Here is a 16603-nt window from a genome sequence, read left to right as displayed (position 1 = left end):
CAACGGGCCATGCATTCTTAGAAAAAGACAAATCTCAATTTCTGCATGGGAATTAAAATCAAACATTTTAAAATGACACTCAAATATTTACAGAATCTTAAACTCCATACTTACTACTTTACGGTTTGTCAAATTAAAATAAAAGTAATCATATATGATTCATGTTCTTCAAAAATAAAATGCACTGAGAAAAAGAATGAAGGGAAAGTTTTGCTGGTTTCCCAGATTCACATGTGCTGAGCTTCCTTCCATTGAGTAGGAAACAAAAATGTGTACTTACATATCACTATTTGGATTAGGTTTGACAGTTCCATCTGATGACAGACCAGCTTCCATAATCTCATTAAATGCTGCATTCCCAATGTTCTTAGCTAGCTGTAAAAATAACAATTTTTTATTGGACCTAACATACACAAACACACATATATACTGCGTCAAGAAATTGTTTTATAAATTACTGAATAATTCAAAGCTCAAATGCAGTCATAGGATTGTAGGGATGGAGCAGAGAAACAACCTTTTACATTGCTGAGTAAACACTAACCATCAAGCATACATTTTCATTCTAATCCTTCCTTAACCCCTTTCAATCTCCCATATTCCAATCAATTACAACCTTCTCCACCCCAAATTCTACCGCTCAGCTATGCAATGAGGTCAATTTATATTTGTCAATTAATACAAAAACTTGCATGTTTCTGAGATGTGAAAGGAAACTAGAGCATCCAGAGGGAACCCACATTATCAAAATAAGAACTTGTAAACTTCACACACACAAAAGTGGTCACGACTTAATGTGGTTGGTGGAGCTGTGAAGTAGCAGCTCCACTGGCTGTGCCACAGTGCCCCTCGCCAGCAAAATCTATCAGCGAAAAGGAGATTTTAAAATCCTAGATAGGTTTTTAAAAAATTAAGAAGATAGTTACTATCATTTTGGATTACCTTCCCATTTGTACCAGAATTTGATCGTTTGATAACCATTCACTTCAAGACTCCATCAAAATCACCAAGAATTTTCAAGGGGTGCTTTCTGAGCTTTGACATGAAGAATTGAAAATTTGTCCTGTCAACTCAGTCTCAACAGTTTCTGCTTAACTAATCACTACAATTATACAAGGCTTGTACCTTCACTAAAATAGATGGGATCAGGATTGTGGTGGCATTTCAGATGTAAAAAAACTTCCCGATTGTCCCCAACCCACCTGTCTTCAGATACTAAAATTCCTATCATTTTTAGAGTTATTGCTTTAGAACATTTTTTACCCACTACAGAATAACCCCCACCTCGGTTACTCAGACCACATCTCTGTTATGCTAAACCCAGCATACAGACCGCTCATCAGGCGCTCCACACCAGTTCAGAAGCAGGTGAAAACCTGGCCAGCAGGAGCCATTTCTGCTCTTCAAGACTGCTTTGAGCACACTGACTGGCACATGTTCAGGGAGGCTGCAACCGATGGCGCCTCTAACAATTTAGAGGAGTACACGACATCAGTGACTAGCTACATCAGCAAGCGCATCGATGACGTCACTGTGGCCAAGACCATCACTACACGCACTAACCAGAAGCCATGGATGACCTTGGAGGTGCACGCGCTGCTGAGGACCCATGACTCCACCTTCAGAGCAGGCGACAAGGCAGCCCTAACAACAGTGAGGGCCAAACTATCCCGGGCCATCAGAGAGGCAAAGCATACACACGCCCAGCGAATCCAGAGCCGTTTCCAGGACAGCGGTGACACGCGTTGCATGTGGAAGGGCATTCAGGACATCACTAACTACAAGACAACACCACTTGCGTGTGCTGGTGATGCCTCCCTCCCAGATGCATTGAACAACTCCTACGCTCATTTTGAGGCGGAAAATGACCAGCTGCGAGGAAGACCACCCCTCCTCCAAATGACCAGGTGCTGTGTCTTACCGTGGCCGATGTGAGGAGAACCCTGTGGAGGGTCAACCCACGGAAGGCTGCTGGACCAGGCAATATTCCTGGCAGAGTGCTTAGAGGATGTGCAGACCAGATAGCAGATTCTCACTGACATCTTCAACATCTCCCTGAGCAGTGCTGTCGTTCCTACGTGCTTCAAGGCTGCCACCATTGTCCCCGTGCCGAAGAAGTCTTCAGCGTCCTGCCTCAACAACTACCGTCCCATTGCACTCACATCCATCATCATGAAGTGTTTCGAGAGGCTCGTCATGAGGCACATCAAGACCCTGCTGCCCCCCTCACTGGACCCCCTGCAGTTTGCATACCATCCCAACCGTTCAACAGACGATGCCATTCCCATCACCCTCCACCCGGCCTTAACCCTCCTGGACAAAAAAGACACGTATGTTCGAATGCTGTTCATAGACTTCAGTTCAGCATTCAACACAATCATTCCTCAGAAACTGATTGGAAAGCTGGGCCTACTGGGTCTGAACACCTCCCTCTGCAACTGGATCCTAGACTTCCTGACTGGGAGATCACAGTCAGTCCGGATTGGAAGCAGCATCTCCAACACCAACACACTGAGCACAGGGGCCCCCCCAAGGCTGTGCGCTCAGTCCCCTGCTGTCCCATGACTGTGCTGCAATACACAGTTCGAACCACATCATCAAGTTCGCTGATGATACGACCGTGGTGGGTCTCATCAGCAAGAACGATAAGTCAGCATACAGAGAGGAGGTGCAGCGGCTAACGGACTGGTGCAGAGCCAACAACCTGTCTCTGAATGTAAACAAAACAAAAGAGATGGTTGTTGACTTCAGGGGGACACAAAGCAACCACTCTCCGCTGAACATCGACAACTCCTCCGTGGAGATAGTTAAGAGCACCAAATTTCTTGGTGTTCACCTGGCAGAGAATCTCACCTGGTCCCTCAACACCAGCTCCATAGCAAAGAAAGCCCAGCAGCGTCTCTACTTTCTGCGAAGGCTGAGAAAAATCCATCTCCCACCCCCGATCCTCACACATTCTACAGAGGTTGTATTGAGAGCATCCTGAGCAGCTTCATCACTGCCTGGTTCGGAAATTGCACCATCTCGGATCGCAAGACCCTGCAGCGGATAGTGAGGTCAGCTGAGAAGATCATCGGGGTCTCTCTTCTCACCATTACAGACATTTACACCACACGCTGCATCCGTAAAGCAAACAGCATTATGAAGGACCCCACACACCCCTCATACAAACTCTTCTCCCTCAAGCCACCTGGCAAAAAGCACCGAAGCATTCGGGCTCTCATGTCCAGACTACGTAACAGTTTCTTCCCCCAAGCCATCAGACTCCTCAATACCTAGAGCCTGGACTGACACCAGCCTACTGCCCTCTATTGTGATATTGTTTTCTTTATTATTTATTGTAATGCCTGCACTGTTTTGTGCAATTTATGCAGTCCTGGGTAGGTCTGTAGTCTAGTGTAGTTTTTGTGTTGTTTTACGTAGTTCAGTGTAGTTTTTGTATTGTTTCATGTAGCACCATGGTCCTGAAAAACGTCGTTTTTTTCTGTGTACTGTACCAGCAGTTATGGTCGAAATGACAATAAAAAGTGACTTGACTTGACTTACTGTGTTTTTAAAAAACCCAAAATTCTCATTGTTATGGCCAAGTCTAAACAGCTTCAGACTACTAAATTGTTTTTACTGTACTGAATTTAATTCAAATACTTTGCGGTTTCTATGATTTCAACCTACCCTCTTCCAGAATTTCATTATAACCATTTATATGATGTAAACAACGTGCAAGGAGTGCGGGGCAACAACTTTTATTAATTATACCTCTTCATTATTGTAGAAATCTCATAAAACTGAAAAGGAATTTATATGTAACTGGGTCTTGGTTACACCGGTTGCTGAGGTGTCTAAAATAGCTTCTTTGTATGTTATATAAAATGGCTTTTCTGTAATAATAACTGCGATGTAAGGAGTTTTCTCTCTCCCTGCTTGTTTGGGTTACATTATTGATAAGGGAGTGAAAAAAACCAATGAATGTGCATGTGATTCTTTTTGTGGGTGATATTCTGTCTCACTTGGCTGGGGACAGGGTGGTTTGGTGGGTTTTTCGGGCGGAGAAGACGGAGGAAGGTCGCATTCAGAGGTGCTCTGGTCGACCACCTGAGGAGTGGTCCTGTGTGGGTCGTTGGAGGCCGAGGACAGAGGGTCAAAGTTCTGCAGAGTATTGAGTTCCAACGAAATCTTATGTGCACTGACTCTTAAAACTCTATTCAAACTTTGGTGCCTTTCTTTGTTTTATTCTCTTAGAGTGTATTCTTTGTTAACCAATATTCGCAGTAAGATTTATAAAGTGTACGTATTTAACTGCTTATGGTGTTCTGTCTGATCTGTGAATTGGGCGTTTATGCAGCCTCCACATAAACTGTCTTACGTAGTTCGCTGGTTGCGGGGTTTCCCTAGACACTGAGGAGTAGGGTTTGTCTATAGCCTTACACTGGGGGGTACTCGTCCGGGATTGGATTCTGCGGAAGCTGTGTAAATCGCCACATTAAGTTAGTGCGGAGATGGACCTGGATAAGATTGTAAGCCGGTGTGAGTCCAAGTTAATCATGCATGCGTGTTAAGTGGGGTGGATTTTCGCACTTTGGAAGAAGTGCTGTGCGAGGGTTGAGTCTGATTAAAGCTATCAGCAAGGTAGAACTCATAGCTAGAAGGTGCGGTAAAAGTAGTGGAATCCAGCTTGGTGTTGGTTTGTACGAGTGCTGACGTCATGACATTGGAACTGCCAGCGACGGTCAGCGTCCCGGGGGACCCTCTCAGAGGATAAATGTGAGGGGACACCAGAGGAAGAGTTTCATGACGCACTGGGGGAGGTGCCTGTAGCCAGTAGTGGAGGGTTGAAGGAATTTGCGAAGGAATGAGTTCTCGGGGTAATGAGGGAGGAGGGGCAAGAGGGGTCAGAGTGGGAAGGATTGGTTAGGCCCCGTCCCCCAGCTAGAGGTGAGACCTCTGAGTTGGCAGCCGCCATTACCTCCGCGGCAAGAAGGGCCAAGGGGCCCCACCCAAAGCTGAGTATTTTCTCAGGAGCCACGCCCACCCCGTAAGGGGAGGACGATTATGAGACATGGATCAAAAACACGTCCGTTGTTAGGGGAGTGGCCAGGCTTGGATGAGGAAAAGAGATAGCGATTAGTGAAAAGTTTGCAGGGAGTGGCGGCTGGTGTCGTCTGGGGGCTGAAAGCAGCACAGCCCTCGGCTTCTCTGGCGTAGCTAGGAGGGTGCGTTTGGGTTGATGGGAGGTTCCTGGGAGCTCTTAGGGGAGTTTCAAAACATGCAGCAGGGAAGAGGGGAAAAGCTCTCAGAATATATTTTTCAGCAGGAGATAATGCTTAATGGGTTGCTGCGCCGAGGGGTAGTGAAGGCGGACGAGGTGGCGAAGTTGAGGATGAATCAGATATCTAGGGGTTCCCTGGGAAAGGACAAGGTTGCTTGGAGTCTCCGGCAGTCTTATAAAAGGGGCTCCCCTCCATCGTTCATTCAGCTGGTTGGAGAGGTGCGGGAGGATGAGAGCGCATTGGGCCAGAGAAAGGACTCTGGCCACCAGGCACAATCCTCAGCGGTACAGGAGGTGGTGGCAGGGTTGAGAACTGAGCGACCCAAGGGGTCCCAGGTGCGTAGGGACCCCTGGCATGAGTGGATTGACAGGGAAAGCACCCCTTTCAGGGGGCGGGCTGCTCAGAGGGCTGGGAGTGGTGGGCGTCCCGGGAGGAGGGGGGGCTGTGGGTAGCGTGTGATATAACTGTGGGAAAGAGATGCATTTCCAGCAGGAATGTGAGTGGCAGAAGGTGTGCTACAGCTGTGGGGAAGAGGGACACTTCCGGAGAAATTGTGAGAGACAAGACGCCCCGCGGAGGGCAAGCCCCCAGGCGACTAAGAAGGGAGAGGTGTCGGGAAACTTAGGAGAGACTCAGTGAGGGAACGGACTGGAGTCTCTGGACGAACACGTTCCCTGAAATCTACCATAGGACCCCCGCAAGCCCAAGCCCTTATTCCAGACGGATTACTGGGACCACGCTCCAGCGTGTCCCTATAGATAGAGGGAATCTTTGCAAGGGCCATCCTCGACACAGGGTCACAGGTCACCTTATTGTACCGGTCATTCTACAACAAATATCTAAAGCATTTGCCCATAACCCCGTTTAATGCACTGGAGATTTGGGGTATAACTGATGGTGATTATCTGTATGATGGGTACCTGTCAGTGAGATTGGAATTCTCAGAGGGCGATGTGGGGGTGTCTGAAGCCATTGAGACATTGGTGTTGGTTTGTCCGGATCCGGTGGAAACAGGTGGCACTGCCTTTCTGGTGGGGTCTAACTCCCCTCTTGTGCAATGGCTCCTGGGAGCCTGTAAGGAGAAGGCAGGGGAGAACTTCCTGGAGACCCTCTCGATACACCCAGTGTTTCGAGTGGCGTTCAAGGAAGTGGGTGGCCACAGGGGACTGGATCCTGAGTTCGAACGAGGGGCTGTGTGGTACACTCAGGCGAAGCCTGAAGTGATATGGCCAGGGGAGGTGGCACTAGTGTTGGGGACACCCAGATTCCCTGGAGTACTGGCGGGCGAGGCCTTGTTAGTAGACATCCTGGAAGACCTTGAAGGGGAGTCCCGGTTCCAGGCTGGGGTGCTGGTGAGACCTGAATTGCAGAGGCTCTCAGTTGTACTGGCACGCCAGATGGGGGTGATTGTAAGGAACACCTTTTAAGTGCGGAATGCCCCTCTCACACTTGTTCCTAGTGACAGTGATGTCTAGTGCCCCCGTGAGGCCCACTGGAGGAAAACTATTGGAGAAAAGGGGGCGGCTGACCGAAGAGGCCTTTAATTTTGAGGACTCCCTTGTGCCACTGGAGTGTAAGAGAAGGCTGGTGGAGAAGATGTTGAAGCTAGGGGATGTCTTTTCTCAGGGCAAGTTTGATGTGGGCTGTTCCAAGAGCACTCGTCACACTATCCGGGTGACTAATGACACCCTGTTAGAGAAAGGTCGCGACAGCTGGCCCTGGCTGACGTGGAGGACGTGCGGTAGCACTTGCGTCAGTTGAAGGACGCGGGGATTATCGCGGAGTCCGTGAGCCCCTATGCGTCCCCCATAGTAGTGGCTAGGAAGAAAAATGGGAAGGTACGCATGTGCGTGGACTACAGGACCCTGAACCGGCGCACTGTCCCTGACCAGTATACGGTCCCGAGGGTTGAAAACGTGTTATGTTGGCCTGATTGAGTGGTGCCCAGTGGTTTAGTGTATTGGATTTGCGGAGTGGGTATTACCAGATTCCAATGAGTGGGGCCGATAAAGAGAAGACGGCCTTCAACTGTCCCCTGGGATTCTTTCAGTTCAAACGAATGCCCTAAGGCATATCGGGGGCCCCAGCCACCTTCCAGAGGGTCATGGAGAGGACAGTGGGGGATATGAACTTGCTCAAGGTTGGTGTATCTGGATGACTTGATAGTATGATGTTATCCTGAGTTATTCATTATGGACTGGGCTTTTAAAAAGAGAGAGAGAGCGTACAGCTGTACAGCACAAACAACTTGTGAGAGAGGGAGGGAGGGGGAGGGGGAGGGGGAGGGGGAGGGGGAGGGGGAGGGGGAGGGGGAGAGGGAGAGGGAGAGGGAGAGGGAGAGGGAGAGGGAGAGGGAGAGGGAGAGGGAGAGGGAGAGGGAGAGGGAGAGAGAGAGAGAGAGAGAGAGAGAGAGAGAGAGAGAGAGAGAGAGAGAGAGAGAGAGAGAGAGAGAGAGATAGATAGATAGATAGATAGATAGATAGATAGATAGATAGATATGAAGACTGCTCACAGTTTGTCTGGGATTTCTGCAAGGCCACTGCCAGCGTCTGAGTTCCTACAGAGAGAGAAGGGAGGAGCTACTTGATGCACAGCTGGTGTTCAGCACAACAGCATTTAAAGCAGCGTAATTGCTTGTTTCACAGGACACGCAGACGCACTAAGGTGTGGTGAAGTTATCACAATCCTGTTCAGGTGCCCACGAGTGTGGGACTGAGGATCAATTGTGAGGGATCGATCTGTGATTATTTGTGCGTGAAAGAGCGACCCTGTGGAGTCTACCAGTGTGTTTAAACTTTGCCTGGGTTGGTAAACTATCACTTGAAGACCGTGCTCGTAAGTTGGTCAAGTTTGGCTAACTTGGAAGTTTCGGAGGACAACGGGAAGATCGACGACATCAGCTCACCTGAAGACCTAGACCTCTCTCTCCATCACTACTCAACTAAATAACACGAATTGAACTGATTCCCTTTATCCATCATCGTAAGACTGTATCCATTTACCCCCTAGGCTTGAAGAAGCTTGGTTTTTATATTTCCGCACTTATATATGCATGAACTTTGCTAACCTGTTTGATTTATCTGATTTTATATTACTGTATTGCGTAGTTACTAATAAATGAGCATTAGTTAACAGCAATACTAGACTCCAAGGTGTTTTCCATTTCTGCTGGTTCTTTAACCCGTTATGGGGTACGTGACAATAATGTTTGGATCTACTTTGGAAGAACATGAGGAGCGGATACTGAAGGTGTTAAGCCGGCTGAAGGAGGAAGGGTTGAAACTTTCCCTGGACAAATGCCAGTTCTGCAAGACATCTGTCGGCTATGTCGGACACATAATCTCGTGAGATGGGGTGATTACTGATCCAGCTAAGATAGACACAGTGACCACCTGGCCGAGACCAGAGATTGTGAGTGCCCTGCACTCGTTTTTGGGGGGTCTGTGGGTATTATCGGCGATTCGTGAAAGGATACGCTAAAATGAGTCACCTCTTGAACCAGCTTTTGTGTGGCTATCCCCCCCTCCCTCCGTGGGGAAAAAAAGGAAGGGAGACCGAAGGTAGGAAGCAGGAGGACATCTGAACCTGTCGGAGCCCTTTGGACCGAGGTGGGATGCCCAATGCAAGGAGGCGTTCCAATCGCTGAAAAGGGTGCTGACATAGGTCCCGGTGTTGGCTTTTGTCGTCCCCCGGAAGTCATATGTGCTGCACACTGATGCCAGCCGAGCGGGACTGGGAGCTGTCCTGTACCAGGAGCAGGGCAACGGATTGAGGCTGGTGGCGTTTGTCAGCCGAAGTTTGTTGCCTTCTGACAGAAACTATCCCACTAACAAGTTGGAATTTCTGGCGCTGAAATGGGCAGTGGACAAGTTGAGTGACTATCTATACGAGGCCAAGTTTGAGGTGAGGACAGACAACAATCCACTCACTTATATTCTGACCTAGGTGAAACTGGACACAACTGGACATTGGTGGTTGGTGGCTTTGTCTGCCTATGAGTTCAGCTTGAAGTTCTGGCCGGGGAGCCGGAACATCAATGCTTTATCTCGTCAGGCGCATGAGGGGTCGGGCACGGACGAGGAGTGGGAGAGCGTCCCTGCCCCGGGAGTGAAGGCCACGTGTCAATTTGCCAGCGACGCTAAAGCCAGGAACCCGATCGGGCCCGATCGGGCAGTGGATCAATGGGGGTTGATGATGACGCGCTACCCACTGTTTACTGTAATTTGACTGCTCCGAAGAACAAGCAGTTACCAGAGTTGAGTCTCGAGGAAGTGGGGGCGGCTCAGCAAGATGACCCCGGCATTGGCACTATCTGATACGCGGCTAAAAAGGGGGATATGGCTCAGGCGGAGAAGACGAAACACGCCTCAGTGCCCTTACTACTGAAGGAGTGGCCTCGGTTGAAGCTGAAGAACCAAAACTTATACCAGGTCACGTCACCCCCAGAATGCCCCCGGCATTGCCAGCTGGTCCTGCCTGAAGACTGCGCTCAAGTCACTACATGATGACTCCAGGCATTTGGGAGTGGAAGAGACCTACGGATTACTCAAGGACTGGTTTTACTGGCCCCGAATTGGGGCGGGGGGGGCGGCGGGGAAGAGGTTGAAGAATACTGTAAGACATGCAGTCGCTGCATCCGGAGGAAGACCCTGCCTGCGTAGGTGGCTCCTTTGTCCCACTTGCAGAGTGTGGGACCCATGAACCTGGTGTGTATGGATTTCCTGACTATTGAGCCAGACACCAGCAACACCGCGAATGTCTTAGTCGTCACGGATCACTACACTAGGTATGCTCAGGCATTTCCCACTAAGGACTAGAAAGCGACTACAATGGCAAAGGTGTTATGGGAGAGGTATTTTGTTCATTATGACCTCCCCAAACGGATACATAGTGATCAGGGACGGGACTTCGAGAGCAGGCTTATCCATGAATTACTGGGGTTGAGAAATCCAGGACCACGCCCTACCACCCGCAGGATGATCCTCAGCCCGAGAGGTTTAACCGGACCTTGTTGGACATGCTCGGGACTCTGGAGATCGGTCAGAAGAGTAAGTGGAGTCAGCACATTGGGCATTTGGTTCACTGTTACAATTGTACCTGCAATGATGCTACGGGTACTCGCCTTATTATCTGATGTTCGGGCGGGAAGCGAGGTTGCCCACTGACCTGTGTTTTGGGACTGAAGCAAGTGAATTACCTTCGAAACCCTATTTGAAGTATGTGCCGACATGAGGAGGGAGTTGAAAAGGGCATACGAGTTGGCTGAGGCGGCAGCCACCAAGCAGAATCAAGGGAATAAGAGGAGGTATGATCAGAAAATGAAATTCGCTCAACTTATGCTGGGAGACCGGGTCCTCATATGGAATTTAAGACATGGTAAGCACAAGCTGGCAGATCGCTGGGCGGCCATCCCCTATGTGGTAGAGAGGCAGATGCCGAACCTACCTGTTTACCGGGTGAGACCAGAGGATGGGAATGGGCTTGTCAAGATTCTTCATCGCAACCACCTGTTGCCCCTGGGACAGGAGGTGCAGATGGACCCAGCGTCCGATGGGGAGCCTTTGCCTAGTACAAGGATTCTACGGAGCCGCAGTTTGACAGAGGAACCCACTTTGGGGAAGGCTGAACTGTGCCCGGCCCCAAAGAAGGATACTGATTTGGAAGATGATGATTTGGATCTGTGGTACCTGCTTCCGTTCGTTAATTCCCCGGTACCGGAAGAAGAGGCTCTTGACCCTTCCCCCACTGAGTTAGGTGAGAGGCGGGAGAGTATTGGGGGGCAGCCTGGGATACAGCCGGCCTTGGAAGGAGAGAGGGTGGAACCAGAACCCGAGACAGAGGGCTTCGAGTTACCGAGAGGTCCCAGTGAGGGAGCAGGTGAGGGTTCAACAGGTAGACTCGAGGTGTCTTCAGTGGTGTTTGAGCTGGAAGGGTCACCAGAGGAGGTACAGAGGTCTCAGAGAAGTAGGAATCCCCCCCGGAGAGGTTGACCTATGTAGCGCAGGGAGAACAGGGTGTGATCTCTACTGCCCTGGGAAGTTATGTCACTGCTTTATGCACCTGGGTTGGGTTTTGTGTTTTGCAAGGAGGATTGGTGAACACCTTTAGTGTCATGAGGACATGACTTTATTTGGTGGGGCGGAGAGTGTAACTGGCTCTTGGTTACACTGGCCACTGAGGTGTCTAAAATGGCTTCTTTGTATGTTATACAGGCATCCGTTAGTCTCATCAGACCATGAATTTGCGCCTTGGGAGGTTTCCAGGGCGCAGGCCTGGGCAAGGTTGTATGGAAGATCAGCAGTTGCCCATGCTGCAAGTCTCCCCTCTCTACGCCACCGATGTTGCCCAAGGGAAGGACATTAGGACCCATACAGCTTGGCAACGGTGTTGTCGCAGAGCAATGTGTGGTTAAATGCCTTGCTCAAGGACACACATGTTGCCTCAGCCAGGGCTCAAACTAGTGACCTTCAAATCACTAGACGAACACCTTAACCACTTGGCCACGAGCCAACACTTTGTATGTTATATAAAATGGCTTTTCTGTAATAATAACTGCGATTTAAGGAGTTCTCTCTCTCCCTGCTTGTTTGGGTTATATTATTGATAAGGGAGTGAACGAACCAATGAGTGCCCACGTCATTCTTTTTGTGGGTGATATTCTGTCTCATATGGCTGGGGACAGGATGGTTTGGTGGGTTTTTTGGGCAGAAAAGATGGAGGAAGGTCGCATTCGGAGGTGCTCTGGTCAACCACCCGAGGAGTGGTCCCTTGCAGGTCGTCGGAGGCTGAGGACGGAGGGTCGAGGTTCTGCGAGATATTGAGTTCCAACGAAACCTTAAGTACACTGACTTTTAAAACTCTATTCGAACTTTGGCGCCTTTCTTTGTTTTATTCTTTTAGAGTGTATTCTTTGTTAACCGATATTCGCAGTAAGATTTATAAAGTGTATGTATTTAACTGCTTATGGTGTTCTGTCTGATCTGTGAACTGGGCATTTATGCAGCCTCCACATAAACTGGCTTACGTAGTTGGCTGGTTGTGGGGTTTCCCTAGACACTGAGGAGAAGGGTTTGTCTATAACCTTACATATAATTAAAAGGACTTACCAAGAGTTCTGATGTCCCTAATACATCCAACGTAAGGGACTGTATTCTGGAATGATGAACTCCCAGTTCCCTGTGAATTCCAGAGCACTCAATGCATGTTAAAATTCCCAAATTAGTAGAAAGCCACGTCGGATCTGTAAAATAAAATTTAACAACCCAGCTCAAAATTATTGTCAACAAGATTTTCAGCAACACCAAGCAATAAGCTTGTAATATTTAACAAACCTGGAGTCCCTTTCAATATTGATTCAAAAATATATTAGAAACTTTGAACCAGTGGATAGAAGGCATTTCCGAAGATGAGAAACTGGAGGCCACATTCCAAAATCGTACGGGTTAGGCTAGTGAGTTGTGGGCATTCTTTGTTGGCACCAGAAGCGTGGCAACACTTGCAGACTGCCCCCAGCACCATCCTCGGACCGTGTTGGCAGTTGATGCGCAGAACACATTTCACTGCATGTTTCAATGTACATGTGACAAATAGAGCTCATCTTTTATCTTTAATCTATCTGCCCCCGGCCCTCCCCAGGCCGAGTAGTGATAGGAGGTGAAGCAGCATTTTGAAAAGATCAAGACCGAGGGGACGTGCCTCCACCGGCTGGATGAGGAACTGGTGCGCAGGAGGCGTGAAGAGCTCAGGTGGATCCTCAAGTTTCAACCTGCCATGGTGGGGTGGGTGACACGTTACATAGTACACACAGGCCAGGTGCCAGGTGCCTGACATAAGAGGGGGGTGGAGGGGGTGACCGTATTACACATTACGCAGCATATAATGCAGGGCAGATGTCGTACACAATACAACATGGGGTGATGTGTTCAGGGTCTTTATGTGACTGGGTGCTTATCATCTGGGTGTGATTTGTTAGACAGACGTTACAGATTGTTATGTACCTTTCAGATTCCCTCTTGTCTGACCAACATTATCCTCTTGAGTTAAAACAAATTAATATCCTTTCCACTTTGCAACTTGATGTGAAGCTAAGCCATTAATACCACAGGCAAGCTTAAAACTGTTTGCTACCAGACCACAGAACAAACACATTGTTGGTGCTGAAATAAGCATCTTTTTCTTGAAAAAAGTAAGTCAAGGGTTAGTCTTAAAGGTGTCTTTTAAAATTATGGGGGAAAAGCATAATTAGAAACCACAGTCAGAGTTGCACACATTGAAACAGACCCTTTGGCCACAGCATCTATGCCAACCATTATTCCTATTGATGCTGATCCTACGTAGCTACTTTATTCTGTATCCTCTGTCTTTGTTCATTTAAACACCTATCCTGATGCCTCTTAAATATCGTAACTGTTCCTACCTCCACCACCTCCTCAACAGTTCATTCCAGATACCAACTAATCATGCAAAACTTCCTCACTGATCCCCTTTGAATGTCTTTCCTCTCACCTTAACCTATGTGCTCTAGTCCTCTATGTCCTTTAGGCACATTCATCATGGGAAAGAAACTCTGGTTATCAATCCTATCTATGCCTGTCAGAGATTATCAATCGTTCAAGTGCCATCTATAAATTTGCTGATGACACCATTGTTGTCAGCAGAATCTCAGATGACAAAGAAGAGGCATACATGAGTGAAATGGATCGGCTGGTTAAGTGGTGTTGCAACGAACCTCACACTCAACATCAGCAAGACCAAGGAATTGATTGTGCACTTCAAGAAGGGGAAGTCAGGAGAGCACATACATGTTCTCATTGACAGGTTAGTGGTGGACAGGTTAGTGGTGGAAAGGTGAGCAGCTTCAAGCTCCTGGGCATATCAAAATGGCAGTATTATGAGAATCATGAGGTATTTCAATACGTAACTAGATTGGGGAAAATCAGGTTGATCCTGGATTCCAAGAGAGACAATTTGTAGAATGCCTACAAGTTGGCTTTTTAGGGCAGTTTGTGCTGAGCCCAATAGGGGATCAGCTATTCTGGATTGGGTATTGTGTATTAAGACCATAAGAGCAGAATTAGGCCATTTGGTTAATGAGCCTACTATGCCATGTCATCATGGCTGATCCAGTTCCCTCTCAGCCCCAATCTCTTGCCTTCTTCCCGTAACCCTTCATGCCCTGACTAATCAAGAAGCTAACAATCTCTGTCTTAAATATACCCAAGGACTTGGCCTCCACAAGTTTGCAACAAATTCCACAGATACACCACTCTCTGGCTAAAGAAATTCCTCCTCAAATCCATTCCAAATGGGCATCCCCCTATTCTGAGGCAGTGTCCTCTAGTTATAAACTCCCCCACCATAGGAAACATAGTCTCCACATCCATTCAGTCAAGGCCTTTCAACATTCAACAGGTTTCCATAAGATTCCCTAGCAAAGATGTGGGCTACAAATTACAATGGGAGATAGAAAATAGTTTCAAAGAGGCAATGTTACCATAGTTATGGTGGATTTCAATATACAGATATATTAATAAAATCAGGTTGGTGCTGGATCCCAAAAGGGGGAATTTGTTGAACACTAACATAGAAACATAGAAAACCGAGAGACTTCCAGTGGTGCTCATGGAGTGAGGTCGTGGCTTAGATCGGCTCCATTACCTCTGATCCTTATCCTATCATCAGCTACATTTAAGCTAACTTTTAAGGCACCGACCTTTACAATACCTGGCAGTTGATTGTCATTATATATTTGGATGTTTTTAAGGTCCGGTATGTCTAAGAATGGGAAAAACGGCAAACCTCCTGTCAGACCAAAAGCTACCGATCCCCCTCCAGTTGAATCGGAGGTAACTATGCAAGCTATAACGGATTTGATCCGTGCGGAGATTTCATCTAAACTGGAGAGAATCATCGATGAAATTGATAAGATGAAAACAACTATCACGGAACATCAGACTGCTATATCTAATCTCCAAGTTCATACGCAACAGAATGAACTCAAAATGGGAAAAACTGAAGAAACAATTAGTACAATGAAGAAAAAACTTGAATTCCTTACCTTTAAAAATTTCGACTTAGAATGCAGAATGCATCGACAGAATATAAGAATTATTGGACTCAGAGAACGCACCGAATCTGAAGACCCTATTAAGTTTTTCTCTCAACTTTTAAAAGATTCATTTCCCACCTTGTTTCCTGATCAACTACCACTATTGGATAGGGCTCACAGAGTCCCATTATATTCGTCTAAGTCGGACAAACCTCAGCATGTTATTTTACGATTTCATTATTTTCAAGACAAGGAAAAGCTGCTTCGTTTTGCTCGGCTACATTGATTTCTCGGACCTCCGCTTTCGATTGGTGGAGAATTTCAGCAAACAGGTTCGTGACCAACGTGTTCATTGCAGATCTGTGATAGCTGAATTCTACAAAATGGATTTAAAACCAGTGCTGCTATATCCTGCGCGTTTGAGGATCCGATTGTCTGATGGGTCTTTCCGTTTTTTCGACTCTCCGTCGGAAGCCCAGAGTTACCTGGATCAACATTCGCCTTCAACATCCTAATCGCACTACTAAATCATCAGTGCCTGATTGGAGGCTGTTAATCCGTTGGGTTTTAATTTCTTTTTTTTGCTCTATCTGAGGGCAGAAATGTTTTTTTTGTTTAATCAATATGGTTGCCAAACTCTTTTTTTAACTGCGTCATTCCTTCTTCTTCCCTGGGGATTCTGGGTGGCCACTCACACAGCATCATTTTTCGCACATACCTGGAGGCCTTAAACTTTGTAATTTTTTTTTGCTAGTCTATGCAGATATTTCATCTCTTTTCCTAATTATACGGTCTGCTGTATGTCAACGGTTTTTTTTATATATATCTATTTTTTCTTTGTATTGTATCGTTTTCATTTTAATCTGTGTACTTTTTGATTTTTTCACTCTTCTACTGTTTTACAATTTTAGCTGATCTTTTTATATATACACTTTTTTATTGAGCGTCTATCGGAAGTCATGGGGGTAGATTTAGTGCTTGCTTCTATCTGGCTAGTCTATTTTAGATTTAGCTTTGGGGTTTCGGGGTGGGGATGGGGGGGCTTCACTTTTTAGTTTTTTTTTCTTCTTGGGCTACTCATATATTATTTAAGTATTTTTTGCGTCCTCTTTCTCGGTATCTCCTGTTTACTCTGTTCCCTTTCCGGGTTCGTGGGTTGAACCTATTGTCAATCCTCCCTTTATTTGAGGGTTGACTTTAGGGGTTATGGATTCTACTATTAATTTTGCCTCTTGGAATACTAATGGTCTTAATCATCCAACTAAAAGGAAAAAAGTCCTCAAAGTAT

At 47.2% G+C, this 16603-nt stretch overlaps 1 protein-coding gene across 1 annotated transcript in view; it reads right to left on the bottom strand.

Annotated features, from left to right (window-relative positions):
• The window catches only part of LOC140193965 (arf-GAP with SH3 domain, ANK repeat and PH domain-containing protein 2-like), a 268459-nt gene that overhangs the window by 46526 nt on the left and 205330 nt on the right, over positions 1-16603 (bottom strand). The window contains exons 15-16 of the mRNA XM_072251199.1: positions 12374-12507; positions 281-375 (exon numbers count right to left, since the gene is read on the bottom strand). Coding sequence (XP_072107300.1) covers positions 281-375; positions 12374-12507 — 229 coding nt within the window. The remainder of the gene's footprint in view (positions 1-280; positions 376-12373; positions 12508-16603) is intronic.

The sequence above is a fragment of the Mobula birostris genome, chromosome 2 (genome assembly GCF_030028105.1).
Source record: "Mobula birostris isolate sMobBir1 chromosome 2, sMobBir1.hap1, whole genome shotgun sequence".
Lineage (NCBI taxonomy): Eukaryota > Metazoa > Chordata > Chondrichthyes > Myliobatiformes > Myliobatidae > Mobula > Mobula birostris.
The sequence above is the reverse complement of the archived record's forward strand: the minus strand, read 5'-3'. Positions and strand labels throughout refer to the sequence as shown.